Source organism: Xiphias gladius, chromosome 15, assembly GCF_016859285.1.
Source record: "Xiphias gladius isolate SHS-SW01 ecotype Sanya breed wild chromosome 15, ASM1685928v1, whole genome shotgun sequence".
NCBI lineage: Eukaryota > Metazoa > Chordata > Actinopteri > Istiophoriformes > Xiphiidae > Xiphias > Xiphias gladius.
This window is the reverse complement of record NC_053414.1, coordinates 14369951-14389288: the sequence shown is the minus strand read 5'-3', so window position 1 is coordinate 14389288 and position 19338 is coordinate 14369951. Positions and strand designations below refer to the sequence as shown.

Here is a 19338-nt window from a genome sequence, read left to right as displayed (position 1 = left end):
GTTCACGCAATATCGGCGAAATGAGAAGAAAGCATGTATGTATGTAGTATGTAGCAAAGTATGTAGGCTACAAATGAATATCAATGAAAATGGGGGAATTTTTCAACTTTGAACTACACATTCAAACTTAAATGGCTCAAAGCGTTCCTGAGAAAAATCTAATACAGTCTGGAATTTCATCTTCTCCAAATGAGATGGTCTAGGTTTTCTGTTGCCATGCAGTTTCCCATATCACTGAAGTCCCTCTCAAACTGTCAAACTTCCACGGACAGATGCTAGGAGCATGGTCTCTCATTTACTAACACATCTTTTCTCCTCATAAATACTTTATTTGGAACAACAGGGACATTTTGTACCAAAAGAAGAGTTCATTTGTTCACAGTTGGTTTTTCAAAATAACATGTTATGAGTCACCCAAATTCTAAACTCTGGCGGCCCCACTTTAAAAAATACAGTATTTTTGTTGTTAAATGCCGATTTCCTACAACTCCAAGGGAGTTTTAAGTTTTACTGGGTGCCATCCCAGCAGGTGTTCTCAGGCTTTTGAAGAATAACGCTTTCTCCAAGTCCGTCACTTTGACAGATCCATGTAAATGTCTTGGTGTTAAAGCTTGTTTTTCCTCTGACCACAAAATAACAAAAGAAAAATAAGAGACTAAAAAGGACATCAGTGGTGTCTTTTTCTGTGATGAATATTTAGACAGTCCTCCACATATTTTTGTTAAAACAATCATAAAGGACTTTATAATAATACATTTTATTATATACAAATACATAAATGTTGATTCACAAAAACAAAACCTTTATTTATTATATTTAATTATGAATTGATGAGCTACATAGATTTTATCAGGACCTCTTCCAATCCAAAAGCAACTAAAACTGTGATAATCTTAGAATATTGTTTAACTCTTCATTTATCTTTTTTATGTATCTAATTTTTCTCTTTGAATTGACCTATTTGCTGTGTCTGCTTTGTTTCTTATTTGTCCAGTTGTTTAACTCTGGCTCTAAATGTTATCTGTACGTTGCCAAATAAGAAAAAGAAAACGAACCCAAAGTAGGTTTAAAGGGTTTTCCAGTGACCTTTAGCTACTGTTGTTGTGTTACACAATTGCTGCAGTTCCTTACCGATTAAAAGCACATTCGAATAATGTATAGCTCCTGTAAAATAGATCATATTAGTGTTAATTGTGGATTTTACTTGGATGTGACTGCCAGCAGTGGTGCATTTGCAGCCATTCTGCCATAAACACAGAAAACAGAAACTGCTGATATTTCCTCTCCGTAATTACAAATAGGAGGCTGACGTGAACGTTTTTCTTACTCGGCGGCTCGTAATTACGATTTAAATGATTTGACATGAATGCAGCACTATTGGTCTACTACCTTGTTGCTTGCTCTTCATACAAATAAATAAATATCATGATAAATATCATACTACTGAGATGTGCCAGAAGAAGAAAAAAATGCAAATACGGCTTTATAGAGGGAAATATGTCATTTTATTGAAATATAGAAAATGAACTTCTTCTGTAGGGCAGTGTGTTGTGAACAGGTTGCTGATCCAAAATAAATCAATAGTACAAATATGACTGTATGAATACAAAACATTAACATTATAGCCTGTATTTGACAGTGGAGAGCTGCATGCATGAATGAATAAGTGTGTCCATGAATTACACAAGTTTCCAAATATGAACCATTTAACATACATTTCCCCCAATTATTTACACGTTAGGTATAATAAATTTGTCCTATGAAGACACATAGCCAGGCATCTTATAATGTATGTACCATAAATGCTGTCAAGAGTCAGAGCCTTGGGAGAGGAGGAAAAAAAACAAAAACAAAAAAAACCCAGCCTTTGGCCTTAAACAGATTTTCAATTACAGGTTTAAGTTATCATTTTTACACCTGCCCTGATCAATAGTCAGTGAAAAATGGGGAAATGATACAAACTGACAGAAGGTACAAGTGAAAGACCACAACTGATGACTATGGTCAACGGAAGTGATTGACGTACATCTCTACAACTCTTGCCAAGTCACATAATCATGATTACTCTTTCACCAGTACTGCTGATGTGGAAAAAATACAAAACAAAACAAAACAAAAAACAAAAAACAAAAACAAAAACTTTGTTTTGTTGCCGTTTTTTGATGAATGAGATATTTTCTTATCCACATTTTTAACTTTGGTCAACATGTAAAACTTTTACAGACGGTGGCAGAAAAATCTGAATATACTGTACTTAAGATGTCAGGGTTGCACTTTCACCGACTTATTCAACATATATATTCCAAGTTTAAGGACAACTTCCAGATAAATTCTGCTCTTTAAAGCAAGTTTGGCTTTATATTTTTTTAAGGTTACCTGTCCTGAATACTGACCACGTGGAAGCCAAGTCAGAGTACCCAGAATATTGCTTCTTCAATTATTTTTTACACACCTTATCCCCAATTTATTCTTATTTTCATAAATGGCATCCAAAGTATATTTACCCTAATGCAATGAAAACACCCCAAACAGTGCCCAAACATCTCTTGCTTTGATTGCTATGCTGAACAAAGTGAAGATTTGGCCTCAGAGACCAAGATTCAAAGAAAAAAAAAAAAAAGAAAAAAAAAGAACAAAAAAAACACTGTTCATGAGGGATCAACAGAACCACTGGAACCAGAGGGTACAAAGCATGTTGTCCTTGAAATATTTTCAAATCATTTGTGGCAGAAAATAAAAAGGTTTAGATCCTTGTTGTTGAGCTATATTACCAAGTGCTCGTAGACTGTACAGTATGCTCAGTCTTTTAAGTGCTTTTTTCATTTGTAGACCGTTACATGGGGAACAACAAAAAAAATTAGACGTAGCAACAGGCGAAGCAAAACATGAGACAAACCACCCAAACTCATCTCCCGCACAACCCAACCTGTCCACCTGTCTGTCCTTTAAACATCTGACTTGAATTATTCCTGACAAACAGGTACAAAGACCAAGGAAAGAGGGGCGCACCAACCCCAGAAATAAAGCATATTCTTACAAAAATGTCAAAAACGGTGATTAACAAGATGAAGGGAACTGAACGGCCAGGTAATTCTTCAGTCTACTTTCACCGAACGTCAACGCTGGTTTGTGTAATGACAACATTATCAGGAGCGGAACGAGGAAACTTTAGACTGCCAGCGCGTCCGATTTCAGGGGGACCTGCTGGAGTGGAACCAGGGCGTAAGAACCTGTAGACACCTCTCCTCCTGCTCCTCCTCTTCCTCTTGCGGGTTAGTTCTTGATCACCCCTCCATCTCCTTCGCTTACAAAGCGCTTTCGCCCTCTGGTGGAGAAAAACAAAATTTGAGAGACATGTCCGTATAATTTGGGCATACATCTTACATTATTAAATGTTGAGGACGGTTATGTTGTATTTTTCTCATCGTCAACAAATCCTGTTAGAGAGACCAAAACCGACAATGCACTCATCCTTCTAACAAGTGCCGTCTGTGTAACCAAAGACTTACAGCTTATTCCTCTGTGCCGTTATCCAAAACCCATCAGTGAGCCACACTTTTGCACTGGGTGACATGTTCCTTCATCACCAAGAATACGGAAACTCCAGTTTATTTTGAGTCACTTCCATACACACTGTCCTGCTGTCGTAAATACTCACTATTTATGACAGCAGGGCATTGTATATGGGATTACCTCAAAATAAACTCCAACTCCTATCTACTCCTAGTGTTTGCTAAAAGCTACATTCCCAACAGTTTTAGGAAAATACTGAGTCTTTTTTTTTTTAAGAAAATGAAACTATATATTTGTGATCCTTTTTAAAATTAACATCTTAAGCAAAAAGAAGTGGGCTTGAGGCTTAGAGCTGCAGAAAGGTTAAGTAAGTTAGAAAAGCATTGAGAGATGCACCAATTCACTTTTGGTTTTGTTGACAGTTAGAAAAACAAAGAATAACACTAGTATTTGAAAATGACAATTAGGAGATATAAAAAGGAAAACAGCATTTTGAAGTGCTAATTATTGCCTGACTAACCTGGAGGGACAAGCATCTCTCAGCTGTTTGGTGATGACTGACTCCTGGTAGCAAAGGTCCACAAAGGTCTCCATGATAGAGTGGGCGTGAGGCACATCAAGGTTGATTTCAGGGAGTTCATCGTAGACTCGCTGGAAACCCTACAAGGAAAAACAATGTATAAACATGGAAAGTATTATGACGAGGTTAAACGCTCATGAATTCTCAAATAAAGTGTAAAATTTGTTAAAATCATTTCTCTCACAGAGAAAGATATTTTAACTTCAGTTAGGCAAAAAATGTAGTGCATGAACGGACTGACCCTGTTCATCTGATCCACAGTGATGAGGCCTGTTTTCCAGAAGGACTGAAGCAGCTTTATCATCATATGACTGGCAGTTTCCCCTTTCGACTCCAGCACCATCACTATAACCTGAAAAAGCAGAGCAATGTGTTCAGCACCTAAGTGCCTCATCTAAAGTCAAATATCGGTAGAATCAACATATGCAATGATCAAAAAGGATTTTTTTTCCAGACATGTGAAAGTTGCACATTTCACCACACGGTGGCAGCGTTTGGACCCACATGGAAAAACTGACAACATGACTTTGCTGTCCTCAAAGTTTTATTTTTTTCAATTTGTGTTTTTTTTTTTTTTTTAATTTTATTTGTAAAATAATAAAAATCCTATTAGACATTTTGGTTCCTGTGTTGAAATCAGCGACAAATAACCATAATCCACTATGGAGGTCTGAGTGAAACTCCAAACTGGAAAAAAAAAAAAAAAAAAAAAGTAAAAACTGGCCGGATACTTTAACGTGCAGCACATGAAGCACAAGTTGCATCCAGCTACACAACAGTACACACCCCACTGTGTACACAATTGTTGCCATAATGGTAAAAACTTATATTAGCTAACATTAAATAAAACCAGTATACATTCTCAGATTTATGACTGCTGTATCGCAGTTTCTCACGTTATATAAGTAAATGTGTTCAGTTCCATTTGATGGAAAAAAAAAAAACCTGAAGAATCTGAAGTTTTTGATTTTGTTGCAGTTTTGACTGCAACATTTTTGTCCCCAATCTAATTTGGAAAAGAAAAACCTGTTGTCCAAGTCTGTTACCTTTGTGTGCGCTGTAGAATTAGAAGCTTCACAAATAAATTATTCAGAAAAACGTTGTACCAAAACAATCAAAACCTCACTGAGCAATTACAGTACATTTGTTTGGAGGATAGACAGCTCGGTGTTACGCAATGTGCTTCTCCATTTTGGATTTATTGATTTGGAACTTTGCAAATACATGTTATGCAAATGAGAGAAGGTTGCTGCCAAACACACACACTGTCCTTGGCAGAAAACAGAAATGAAAGTCGCTGAAGAGATTTCCTTTTTTCAGTTTTGCTCATTAGTTTACTTGACTAGACACAAGGAAGAGAAAATAAAAGGCTCACTTAGGTTTTAACTGCTGTCTTATTGTCATAATTTAGGCAGAACATGCAGAAATCCGACTTCAAACTCAAGACTATATGTTTGACATCTTGGTAAATACGATTTATACTGGAGATTGTTTTGTTTCAATAAATACAGGTAACATTCAATACTGTCATCAAACATCAGGTCTGCAATACCTCGTACACCAGCTCATGGTGGAAGTGGGGGACTTCCAGGTCCCGCAGACAGTGCTCTGCCTCTAACACATCTCCTGATATCAGGTACTCCTTGAGCAGAAGGTTCATCTGGAACAAACACACAGAAATAAAACCATTTGTTTATTTCTTGTAGCTTAATTGTTGGGATTTCTGGGTTGTTTGCATGACGACAGAAGGTTATTAACATAGAATTCAGCTGAATTCATTTGTGAGTAAGAAAACTATTTGTTATATATTTAAAAAAAAAGAAAAAAAGAAAAAAAAAAAGTGTGAGTATTGCATGTCTATTGATGGTAAGATACTATGGAAGTCTAGATTGTACTGGATTATCATGTTAGAGGAAGGGTCATTTTCTTGTTCCCACCTTTGGTCCCCAGCCTTAATTCCTTCCCGGGTATTGCAGAGGTACAGTATTTGGGGGAAAAAACAAAAACCTGACATCTGTTTGTATTCACAAGGCTGAATACACAGAGTTAAATAATGCCTGAAAAGTACCTCTCCCTCAGAAGTATTTTCAATCAAGCGATATGAGGGGATTTCCTCCAGCAATAACCTGACCTCCTTGGGAAATGAGCCTGGCACACATGTCTGATAAACCTGACAATTCCAGACAAGTCAAAAAGCATTCGAAAAAAGGCATTCCTCCGTTTATCGCTGAGCCTGAATCTTTAAGGCACGTCTTCGTGTTTTTAGTGGGCTTGGTTGTGTCACTCTCACAGCTGAGCTGCACGCACATCAACAAGCACCGTATTACTTAAACCTACTCATGGTACAATTAGTCATCTCGCTTGGGAGTTGATAGGAGCGTGATTGATGTAACAAGTGCAAATTTCCTCTGAGCTAAACCAACACTTCTGAGTCAACTCTGGGTCTAATTCGCTGGGCTGTGGGAATGTGTGGCCATCTGAGCGTCAAGAAAGCCGTAACAGGAGGGAAATGTAACGTGGACACTAGGCAGGACAATGACAGAGGTGAGGATGAAGATATTGAAGGGATTAGAAGAGGCTGCAAGTAAAAAGGACGACATCAGAGAGAAGAGAGTGAGAGCAGTGAGTGAAAAAGGCCGTGTGTTCCATCAGACCTGTATTTTCCCCCTGAGGCGCACACAACCAGGCAGGAAATCAAAACTGGACAGGAGAGCATGAGGCTCTGGAGCTAACACAATGCTGTATGACTGAGGCCACACCGCCACACAACTCTCTTATTTCTAAACCATGCATCCATTCACTTCATGTTGCGTAACAAAATTCTACAAGTCATGCACTTGAAACTCCCACACTATCCACACCCACATTAGCATGAAAAAATTGCAGAAAATCCAGATCATGGAACAATAACTGTAAACAAAACAAAGCCAAGGACATGTGGGGTGCAAGTGTGTGTGTGGGGTGCAAGTGTGTGTGTGTGTGTGTGTGTGTGCTCTCGTGTGCAAACTGCATGTTTCAGTTAAAGGCTTGGGCATGTATCCGTGTTGGCCCCTCCTGTGCCCTCGTTTTTGCAATTCCCACTCCTTGGGAGAGAAAAGTGCTCCGCTGACACAGAAACGTAGCAGAGGGTCGGCCTGTGGCTTTCTACCCAGCATGCATCTCTGCCCTCTGTTTAAATTACAGAATGTCAACAAAACGCTCCGACCTCAGGTGTTAGGGATCATTTATTAAATTGTTTTGAATATGGAAACGAGCAAGTGACTTCTCAGATTGATTTTTTTTTAAAATATACAATATTCTCCCTGTTTGGTCTCAGCTTACCTCTTTGACGAGATGTTTGACAGGTCTCAGGCCTCCACCTACACCCCACACATTATCTAAACGAACCATCTCCCTCTTCATGGTCAGCAGCACTGCAGCCCGGTCTAAAGCCACTCTGAAAGAAAGAGAAAAAAAAAAAAAAAAAACACCACAAATGCAATATAAATTTCATATGATCAAAAACGGGCAGTGTATCTACATTCAGTCTAATGACTTTGAAAAAATGGTAAAACTAGAGGGATTTACCCAAATTAGCATGGAGGTCTAAAACTACCAAGATGGCACCACAACAAAGATGTCTGATTATGTGTAAACATTATCTGACAACCACACAGAACCACAGGAAAGGAAGACATCTGATCCTCTTTTAAAAAAAAAAAAAAAAAAAAAAAAGTGAAAAGTAGCAGAGGAGGAATGCCAAAGTTTGTTTCTGTTGCATCTGTTCTCTAAGTTTGCTCATCGTACCGTAAAATTAACAGGACTAATTCACCTTAAAAGAACCCTAAAGAGCCTGCAAAAAAACAAAAATCTTACAGCTCTTACATTTAAGGTCAATTTTTTTTGAAGAAGAAGAAGAAAAAAAATGTACGTGCATGTTAACTTTGCTTGTCTTAAGCTCACCTGGCATGCTCACAGTCCACTTTGCCCTTGTAACAGTCCAGGAAAGACATGGGGAGGACGTGGTCCGCTATGGCTCTGGCAATGAACTGGCCTAACATCTGAGGGAGAAAAAACATGATAGTGTCCCCATATCACACGTTTAAGTCCAATGTGTTATTATGACGACATGTAGACATAGTGCAACTTCATTGAATCCTTTTTGAAGAGTAGTTATAGAAAACACTTAAAATCCTTAAAAAGCTACCCCTGCTAAACACACATACTCGAACGATATGGGTCATAAAAATACAGCAAGGGCGGAAAGAAAAGCACTCCTCACAACACACCTCGGTGTTTGATTCGGTACCATCAGTGTGTCTTTGTGAGACTGGGAAGATGCTCAGTGTTAAAAGCTCAAGCAGTGTGTGTAATACCAGTCAGTACCTCATGAGATTTGTGTATGCGCCTCTATGAAGAAGGAAAAAAAACTACTGAATGCATGCTGTGTAATATTCAGTCTTAAGTGCGTAAAGCCCTGTGGTATGTCCACACCCATTTTTGAACTACTTAGGCACACTACACAATTATAGATCCACTGACCAGAAATCTGTGGCTCTGACTGCTGCTTTCTCCTCTATGTCTCAGTTTTACCTGTGGAGCCTCCGGTGTGTCCAGAATGAGGTCTGGCAGCTCTTTCAGCATCTTGTCGAAGGCACGGGCCATGTCACTTTGTGACAGCATCTTGCCTGACAGATCAGACAACAGGCGGGAGGTCAGCTCTCTGTGGCTGGCCTTGCCTTCAAGGGACAGGGACACGGCCAGGGAGGAGAACTCGTACTTATGTGGGCCCAAGTTGAGCTCCTTCAGCAACATCTAACAGGAATGAGCGGAAGAAAAAAAGAAAAAAAATGATTGCTGTGGAATCGACTTATCAATTCTGGATTAATAAAGTACATTAAGCAAGAGTAGACTCTGAAATATACTGGAGCTTACAGAACTATATATTCTCTAACCAGTACTGTCACTGATCTAATGATCTGTGCATACAAGCTGTGCATTACTTGGTTTCTCCATCCATCCATCTATTTATTCTTCAAACCCACTCGTTCCTGCTCAGCATGCACTAGGTGAAGGGAAGAAGAAGTGCTTCATTTGAAATCCTCTACCTGGACCTCTTTTGTGTCTCCATGTTCAAAGTACTCCTGCACGATTGGGTTGACCATTTTTTCCAGTTCCTTCTCATCCACCTCTGGCACAACTGTTGCGTAAACTGTGTCCCCCTGTGCAAGAACAGACAAACTAAATCGGTCAGAAAAATCCGTTCATGTACACAAATATGCACAACGAGGGGAAATTTAAGCACTACAGCCTGACTGAAAGCTCGATATCAATTAGAGTCTCAGTTATATAAAAATCTAGACCCTATGGTGGACACTGTCAAAGAGTTAAATTCACGTTTAACCAGGTCTGAAAAGTTATACCCATGTCATAATAATTTCAGATTTTTTTTAATCAGTGGAATTTTCTTTAAAGTGCCTGTGTTATCCATCCCTGTTCTATCATTTTGTGATGCTAACTAATAACTTAAACTTCTCTAATTTAATTGCAGCGCTTGCATTCACGAATACCAAGTATGTCGGCCAAAGCCAGTTCCACTAACTTTTCAGGTGAGGTTTTGCTTGACCTGGAGAACAATAACTAGCACAGATTAAACAGTAATCTTAGCAAAACTACTTTCCATTTGACTTCAACATGCTGGTTCGTTTTCCTGTTTTCTGCTCATGTTACATGAAGTGATTGTTGAGTATAGAAGGCGATGGGAGGGAACCAAAAACAATCATTTTTGGCAAAAGAGAAAAACACAGTATAAATTTCAGCAGAAGTTCTTTATTTTGTGTCAAGGCCATTGATATTTTAACCACTGATTGGTGAAACAAGATGGAAAAAAAAGGCATTCTCAAGCATGCTATAATTCCCATTATGGAGATATTGAAATTATTTTTACATTTTGTCCATTTTCCCAAGGAAAGGAGGACCTTTTCCATACAGAAATCCTTTATCACAGGTGATAACTCCGCCTGCCTCAAAGGCCACAGTCTGTACATGCCCCTGCCAGATTTTTGTACCACTCTGTCCCAGTTCCCTTTTAACACACTAACATCTTTCCGCTATGTTCCTGCAACATTCAAGGCCAAATCACACTGACTTTTTCTGAGCCGTTCCCAAACTGTTATCAACTTCTTACTGACAGAAGCGCCCTTCCCATCCCGCATTCAGTTAGCGTGACCATTAACAGGAGACAAACAAACTTGGCCTTCTGCATCACACAGAGCGTTTGCTTGATAACAGGGTTAAAGATTGAAAAATATCTCTGACTGTGATGGGACAGAGCCACCTGGATGAGACAATCATGTGAGTGGGCGTGGTTTAAATGAGGTTCAACGCATTTCCCAATATATTAACAGCCCAGTATAAATTGTATGCCATCCAAGATATTACAATTCATGGCAAGAGAGCAATAAATTATGTAATTCATGAGAGATGCAAGATTACATAGGCTTGTTGTCTGAGTGGGGACAGTAATTATGTTGTTCAATTATCTTGTTGCTTCCCAGCAGCAGCCCTTCAACGTCAGCGCGTTTGTTTGACACAAGAAAATACAAAAAAAAAGGTGCCATCCAGCACGCCACACAGCTTTGATCAGTGGGTCTCTTTGGAACAAAAGGCTGCTCCACACAACAGGTCTGACCAACAACAACTGTGATGACTAACTTGTGCTGGTGATGCTCTTTCGTAACTGGAAAAAAAAAAAACAGTGTTGGGAGAATGTGTGGAAAGACAGATGATGATCGTGTCACGTCATTATTTTGAAACTAAGAGGACTTTCACAGCACCAAAGAAAGAATCTTTTAAAAAACATTCTATGTTTTAGTTTTTGGTATCGCTGCATGGCCAACATTAGCATCAACAGCTGTTTACTCACCAGTCAAGGCAGAAATGTTGCAAGTTCGGCATCAAACTTCTTTCCTTTGAAGCGCTTCTTCTTCAACCTCTCATGTTAGACTGAGGGCAGACTGAACGCTACCGTGATTCACTATCGTAAAGTGATATTACGAGATGGGCTGGGGCTGGCTGGTTAGCATGCTAACTTCAGTAGAAGAAGAGAAGTGATAGAAATAGAAGCAAAACAAGAGTTAACGTTGGCATTGCGTTCCACCGCTGGAGACAACTCTTGGGGAGTAAAGGAAGGAGGTTTGATGCTGAACTCACAACGTTTCCTCTAGACTGGTAAATAAACAGCTGTTAATGCTAACATTGGCTATGTAGCGATACGAGTTGACAGAAAATTAATTTGCAGCTGTTAGGATAATAAATGTATCTTTAATTTTTCAAGCAAAAAAATCCTTTCATATTTAGGGATGTGTGGCTTTTCTTCGTCTCATATAATAGTAAATTGAATATCTTTGGGTTTTGGACTGTTGATTGGAGAAAACAAGCTTTCTGAAGACATCACCTTAGATTCTGTAAAATCCTCCATTTTATACATGTACACATTGTATAGTGCTATAAGCAATTAATTGAGAAAATTATTGGTAGATCTTCAATACTGAAAATAAATGGTAGTCTCAACCCTACTTTAATTATTGTCAAAATGACAATACCTTCTTGGATTATGTGGCAAAATACTATTCCACAATTTTTTTGCATTGCTGCCACTTCTTAATTTTCAGTGTAATGTATCCATTAAGTCCAAAAGGAAAACATCAAGTTTTCTCACCGAGAACTTGCTGATCCTGTTAAATGGATTTTTTTTTTTTTTCCAACTAAAAGCACAGAACCCAACATCTTAAGTTTTTATGGCTGTCGATTCCTAAGTTTTCTAGATAAACATGCATATAACTGCACCAACAGTCCAAAATTTAAAGGAGACACAGTCTGCCATCCTCACTCACCTGGGCAGATTCATCATAGTTGGGGTCCCGTACATCAGGCTCTTCATCTTCATAAACCATCCCAGCGGCCCCCCAAACTCCTTTACCACCCGCCCCACCTGCAGACAACCAGCAAACAAACCGTAAGGGTAGCCGGCCAATATAACTTGTTGAAGAGGCATTTCTCCCAACATATTATGTGCAGCTAATGAAAGGCAGGTCATGAAACACACAACGTTTCCAGCCAAACTAGTTATCACTGTCAACAATCAGTACATATATATACAAACCATAGACATCAGAAATTCTCAACACTGAAGGACCAGAGTCCTTATAACTATGACCAATATTTCTATCCGTGCCTTTTCCATTTCATATCTGGTCGTTCAAACTGTAAACTATCTGTTAATTGTTTCTGATCATCAAAAAGAGGAAGCTTATGTCTTCAGTGCTACTCTAACAAAGCTGAACTTTCTTCAGCTATATAAAATGTGCTGCTCTGCTTCAAAGCATGCAACTGCAAATTGTACCTTTTTTTGGCAGGCCTCTGCCCTTGCCCGTCCTGGATTTGCGGTCATTGGTGTTGACTTTGCCTTTTGGACTGTTTGGGTCACTTCCCGCCAAATCTCCTGACTCAGAGACGGACTCGCTGGCTGAGTTGCGGGATGAGGACTTGCGCAGACGACGCTTGGCTTTGGCTTTGAGCCGCGCCTCATGTAGTGCTTTCTCCTGGGGCGTCCAGTTACCGTTCACCTCGGCCTCATTCAGCACTTCATCGTCATCACTGTAGGGACGGTTAGCCTCTGCCAGGTTGTCGTTGAAAGAGAACATCCCTGTGATCAGAGAGTTGGAACAGTTCATTTGCTGTGAACAATTTTGTTTGCGCTGAACCAGAGCCGAAAGGTAACAAATACCTCAAAGTACTGGAGTCACTTGAGACAATACGAGAGTTTATAAGTACACTGTATGGCCACCTGAGTTCACATTAAGGTCAATCATAATGCTTAAACAAAGGCAATAGTGTGGTTTCAACTTTGTGGCAACAGGATGGAGAAGGTCATTTTCATTTTCTGGAAGAAATGGTTTTCTGACTTTGCTGTGGATGAAGTCACGCCAAAATCTGAGTGGGAGCAAATCCTTGCAGCCACGTTCCAAAATGTTCTGGACAGCCTTTGCTTTCCCAAAAGAGTGAAGGATTTTATATGGTCAACTGTCACATATTAGTGTAATGTTAAGTGTCCATGTACTTTGTACAGTCATAGTTTTGGCCAAGTAGCATAAATGTGTATATTTCTACTCAGGTGACATTATTCCCAGATACAAAACATTAATTGGCAAGAATGTAAACCATAAAAAAAAAAGGAAATAATAATGGAATATTTAGTCAGAATCTGTGTACCTCCAGAGATCAGTTCATTTCTGTGTCCAAAAAAATATAAAACTAATATAAATATTTGAATGATTCAAAGAAAGATTTTTATTGTATCTACACTAGTAAATCCATTTCAAAGTATGCCATTTTTACAGCTGCAGAAACAATGTTAATAAAAACTGCGGTAAACTTTTATGGCACAGCTCTGCCACAAAGGCTGAGATTGGCTGTGAGCCTAACAAGTTTCAGTCAAACAGGATGTGCCATCAACAAGACGTAAAACAAAATCTAGGGAATATAGGTTGTTTAATGTCACTCAGCTGCACTTGGGGGACGCATTCTGTTGAAAAGATAAGGCAATGTTTGGCATATTATTGCTGAACAAAAAAATATGGCTCAGGATTTGGTATGCACCAAACAGCTCAAGAATATAGAGACACATTACATTTGGATGGTTAACTTGCCGCTATTGTTTGGCTTAGATTTCCCTGCACTGCAAACACTACCGATTATCTAGTGTGAATTCAACAAACTGTATCAGCACCTTCACTCTACAGCAGGAGCAGCAGCCCAGAGAATAAAAACAATGCATCCTGACTGCATGTGCCACAGCCACCTCTGTATGTCATGGCCGTGTTTTGCACATCAAGCCAAAAGGTCACTTAAAAGCCAAAACAGAACAGAGGAAGATGGCAGCACAAATTCTCACACACACACACACACACACACACACACACACACACACACACACACACACACACACACACACACACACACAGAGTTGGCAGATATAAGATGGGTCAAATGTGTCAAGTGCTTTATATACTATTCTTCTTTGGGTAGAAAAAAAAATGCTGATTTTATGACTCTAATCTCAGGTTGTTTCTTGTAGGTGTAGAGAAAGAGACACAACAACAACAAAAACAAACAAACAAACAAAAAGGAAACAACAACAAGATACTGGAGTGCTCCTGCAGGCCTGGGAGGAGGGAGGGAGCAAAGGGGAACACATGCAGGAGAACTGCTGACATCGGAATTTTTTTTTTATTCCCGTCTTCTCGCGATCTGTTCGCAGCAGCTACAGCCGACCTGACTACATATGGCATGGCTGGGTCCATGACTGGTCACATGACGGGGCTGCAGGAGAGAAGGAAAGCAGGAGGAGGAGGAATGTGAGGGTGTAATGAATACTTAGATCCCTTATGCATGGGCCCAAATGGCAGTTTGAGGAGTTATAGCCCTATAGATTACAGGAGATGTAGAAAACACACAGAGCGAGGAAAGGGGAAAATGTTTAAGCCACAGATGAAACTAACAATCTAAAAAGCAGCAGCAGTTTGTGTGCTGAAAATGTACCAAATGGTTGCAACTGAAGAAATGATCATACTTCTGTTGCGAGTCAAATCAACTAACTTACAAGCTACTTTTTTGTGCTCAAAAGATCTCAAACTTTTGCAGAGTCCGGTCGGCTCAAGAATGTGAATGACAAATGAAAGGAAGCACCTTTGAGCAAAAACAGGACCCCCCTCCCTGAATTAACCTGTTGTAGAAAAAGCAGCACCACACCCTTGGCCTTCAAAAATCGGTAAACAGCCCACCATGTGTCATCTCCGCCTTCTGCTCCTCCTCCTTGCCTCATGTAGGCCACAGCGCCTGCCAGCCCTGTAAATTAGGAACTAACCAATGGCAGCGCGCCAGACACACAACTGGCCAACTGGAAAAGAGCAGAAAAATGAGAAGGCAGAAAAAGTCGAAGGTGTTTGCCAAGACAAGAGTTGCAAAACAAGCATAACAAATGCAGCCAAGCAAATTAACTTTTTAAATACAGCAAGATCATATGACTCTGTAACTGTGGAGGTTGACTGTCTTTACTTGACAAAGGTAAGTCTGTGTGCCACTGTTACAGTCTCATAAAGCTGCAGCAACAAAGTCCCTCTCCTGTCGTGAACCCGCCGGCCAGACTACACCAAAATGCTTACCAAACCACTAGGCACTGTCATGATGGTTTTTCTAAACCGCCCCTACAGCTAACCAGTTTTTTTTTTTTTTTTTTAAAAACACACAGACAAATGCAGGCCAGCAGAGGACCTCTGCTCTACAAACTGTGTGGTAGCTTTCCACAGACAGCGAGCAGCCTGAGCAGCAGTGTTTGGGCGTTTAGTTTTAGGTATCCAAACACCAGCAGTGTTCATGAATGAGAAGGAGGTCAGTAGAGCAGAGATTTCACGTACCTCCCTGGGGACAGACCTGAATTTTGAAACTGTAAATGGAACTGTAAGTATGATCTGTCAAATGCAGTACATTTTTTAAAGTCTCAGTACACTCAAAAAAAAAAAAAAAAAAAAAAACCTCAAAAATGAGCACAGTATTTCCATACATCTTAAAATATATCTGGAGTGAATCTTTAAAGTAAGGACTGAAACCCATTATTTCGCAGATGACACAGATCTGAACTGAATTTCTACTCTCAAAAGCCTCAACTGACTTACAAAACAGCTTTGATTTAGAGTCAGTCAAAACACTGAGGAAATGAGCCAGGTCTTATAAATCCCTATAAATCTTGAGAATTATATAGCAACAAATCCAAGACCGCCAGCACATTATGCACTAATATTATGCATTATGTATTAACTTTTGATGACACTCTTGCGTAACCTGTTTATTAGTCAGAAGGTGGAGGTGGCTGTTCTATCAATCACAAACCAACGACCATGTTGAGCTCGTCTGTTTGCACACAATAAAAGAGAGAAGCAGTGCGTTTAGACAACTGGGTGTAGTTTTTAGTACTCGCTTGCAATGCTTTTAAACATTTCCTTTTTTCCTTTATTCCTCTCCTTTTTGTTTCATGGTTCTACATCAGTCTAGGAATAGCACCATTTTAGCCTGGCTTTTAGCAATGGCCCAATCTCAGTTCAACCATCTGGTTAAATACAGGTCCAACGGGTAAATATCTACTAAGAGAGAGCTTTCTCTGTTAACCCACGCAAAGAGACACATGAGCAAAACCATGTGTGATTTCCCCTGAGGTTAAACAAGCATCTGAACAATGATATAGAGAATGATATGGAGAACAGCCCTACTGTATACGGTCCTGGGGTGATAATCTATCAGAGTGAGAGAAGGGTGGGGATGTCCTAGTGGTTTAACGGTCATTTCATTTTATGAAAGGACACAGGCCAAATTTTGTTTAAAACCACGTTGCAGACATGTCGCTTAAGCTTGTGTGCATATGGTGATGTGTGTTTAAATATACAACAGTAACAACAGATGATTAGGGACTGGGCACACAAGTTCAATAAATAAAGGCAGATGGGTTGCCACATGTGAAACAATGTTATGTCTCTTTTTTCTTTTTTTATATTCATGCAGTGAGAGAAAAAGGATCAACTTCATTCACTGTAAACTTTTGCTGACTGTGCTTCTCGAGTCACCCTCTGTTACAGCTGCAGAGCAACAACACAGATAAAGTACAAGGGGAGGTGCGTACAAAAAGATTAGAGCCACTCAGATAAACGGTTAAGAGTCAGATAAGGTGTTTTTTGTAATTTTTTTTTGATAGTCAACCGACTCCGCTTGTGCACTGTAAAACACTACTTTGCACGGGCGGTTTGTTCCGTTTCCAAACTGAAGGACTTAATGCAAACGGATGGTGTGTGCACACATGTTGTCATGAACTTATGTGGGGGAGGAGGGTTAACAAAAGGAAAGAAGGCAAGACCATAACATAATGTGTACTCAGCAGGCCACGAAGAGATCTGGCTTGACATTTAGGGCAGCAGGTTTCTTCCATGATGCCCTTAGAGCATGTATTTATCCAAGGAGTTGTTTAATTGTTCGCACAGGTGGGGCTCTACACAGGCTTTAAAATCTGCACCTGTTATGTGTTGAGCTGATTTAATAAATAAAAAAAAGTTAATAAAAAAAAACAAAAACAAAAAACAAACCTGACAACCAAGCAAACTCTACTCATCTATCGATGAAGACCATAAAATGCAAAAGAAAAGCTTTGAACAAGCTGGTGAGTGGAGCTTTAGTTGACATTATTTTGTCAAACCATTTTGACAAATTTTCACAGGAAATTATCCTATTAAAATCAAAACACTTTGGGCTTTCTGGCTGCTGGTCAGACCAGTAATTTTAAGACATTACTTTCAACTCTGGTAACTTATTGGTAGTTTGGTAGATCAATTGATAAACCGTAATCAACCGTGATGTCCCATCTAGTTTGCCCCTAAAATGGATGGCACAGACAGGTCTTTAAAGCCTGGATTACCGATCATTTGGGAAGATCCATGTTTAATAAGACCTGTGTTCTACCATGCTAGTTTTACATACTTCCCACAGCACTGGGTGAGTTTGGCGTCCAGTCTGACCTACAACATATAGAGGAATTGTTTTCCCACTTTTTTCCCAGCTCAAAACAATAGATTCTTTGACCACGTGTGTGTGTGTGTGTGTGTGTGTGTGTGTGTGTGTGTGTGTGTGTGTGTGTGTGTTGCTCACTAAAGCGTGGCTGACCCTCCTTCAGGAAAAAAGGCCAGTGAGGTTCACGCAGGAAAGCCCATCTGCTCTGCTGCTTTTTTTTTTTTTAAAAGCAGACACACACACACACACGCGCACACACGCGCGCGCACACACGCGCACACACAACCATAACAAACAAGTAACCGACCATGCGGTGTCTCACATGCACAGATTTAACTCTGTGTGACCTCCGGTCAATCAGTTGTGGTGTGTTCTTTCCAGACAAAAACACAAATCCAGGTACACATGTTTAAGGTTAAATGATTATCACAAGTGTGAAGTCTAAGTTTGATGCATTACAACCTGCTGTGGACAGTGCAAACGATACAAGTCCTAATGTAACCTTATGTAACCTTAGAACACACAACAGGGCATAGATTATATAAGGAAGGCTTTCCTATTGGCTCCCATAGTAGGCTATACATGTCGACGTCACTGCAAGGCTGAGAGAGGAGAGCACCCAGTTTGCCACGAGCTCAAGTATGATTTAAAAAAAAAAAAAAAAAAGCCACTGTGCAGTGAGAGAAACCATTATTCTCACACAAGATGCATTTATGGCGGCGTCCAATGGGATCTGCACTGCGTCTCGGTCTAAATAAAAAGGTTAGAAAGAAAGAAAATGCACTGACATGCATGTGTACGAGACTGAGTGACGGTAACAACATATGGAGGGGGGGGGGGGGGATCAGGAACCAAAACAGATTGTTCTCTTTCCTGCATTTACTGGTTTTAGCTGCAAAGAAAAGTCTTTCCGTACTGCTCTCGGCAGCCAGGCCAGTGTGTGCACACGACGACTTGTCAAAGCGGAAGTAAGCACTCTGGCCTCATCCAATCAGAAACGCGAAAGGGTTAAACGGGAAAGCACTTCAACAACAAACACCAGCATCAAAGCTCCTAATAAATACGTACATGCATAAATACTGAACTTTTAAAATCATCAAATGGAGTTTGGTTCCGGTTGCGTCGTCGAAATGTGCAACGTTGCGTCAGTGCGCAGCGATTGTTGCAGCAGTGCTCGGTGTGTGTGTGTGTGTATGGGAGAGAGAGAGAGCGAAAGTGTGTGTGTGTGTGTGTGTGTGTGTGTGTGTGTGTGCCTGGTTTTAAACGGAGCACATGGTGGAGCATGGCTGGCGCAGCAGCCCATCCCATGCAGGGACAATGGATCGGGGAGAACACGCCTGCAGGCCCAGCGGTAGCCCCCCGAGACTCTGCACCGAAGTGGGCACCACAACGCGCGGCTGAATTCACTCACTCACCGTCGGCTGGCGCAGCGGTGGACCACGTATCCACTTCGGTCGCCATGGCGCTGTCCAAATGCTCGATCACAAATCCTCACGGTGCGCTCCTCCTGCCTTCAGCTGCGACAAATCCCCCCCCAAGACTGCAACCCAAACGTCTGCGGGACAAGCTGCGTTTTGTAAAACAGTCTTTTTGACAGATGGCCCGAGATGGAGGGGGGAAAAACTCAGGTCCCTTCCGACCCCCCCCTTTTTTTT

The 19338-nt window shown here is 40.3% G+C and overlaps 1 protein-coding gene across 1 annotated transcript; it reads right to left on the bottom strand.

Moving 5' to 3' along the window:
- Positions 1 to 1496: 1496 nt before the first annotated feature.
- On the bottom strand, positions 1497 to 19338 carry pdcd4a (programmed cell death 4a). The gene is made up of 11 exons (XM_040146914.1): positions 19099 to 19338; positions 12477 to 12779; positions 11968 to 12065; positions 9181 to 9294; positions 8666 to 8887; positions 8036 to 8133; positions 7415 to 7529; positions 5646 to 5753; positions 4335 to 4445; positions 4034 to 4173; positions 1497 to 3325 (listed from the first exon to the last, which is right to left on the bottom strand). Exons 1-11 carry the CDS (start codon positions 19142 to 19144, stop codon positions 3274 to 3276), a joined length of 1407 nt encoding a protein of 468 aa, XP_040002848.1. The 5' UTR covers positions 19145 to 19338; the 3' UTR covers positions 1497 to 3273.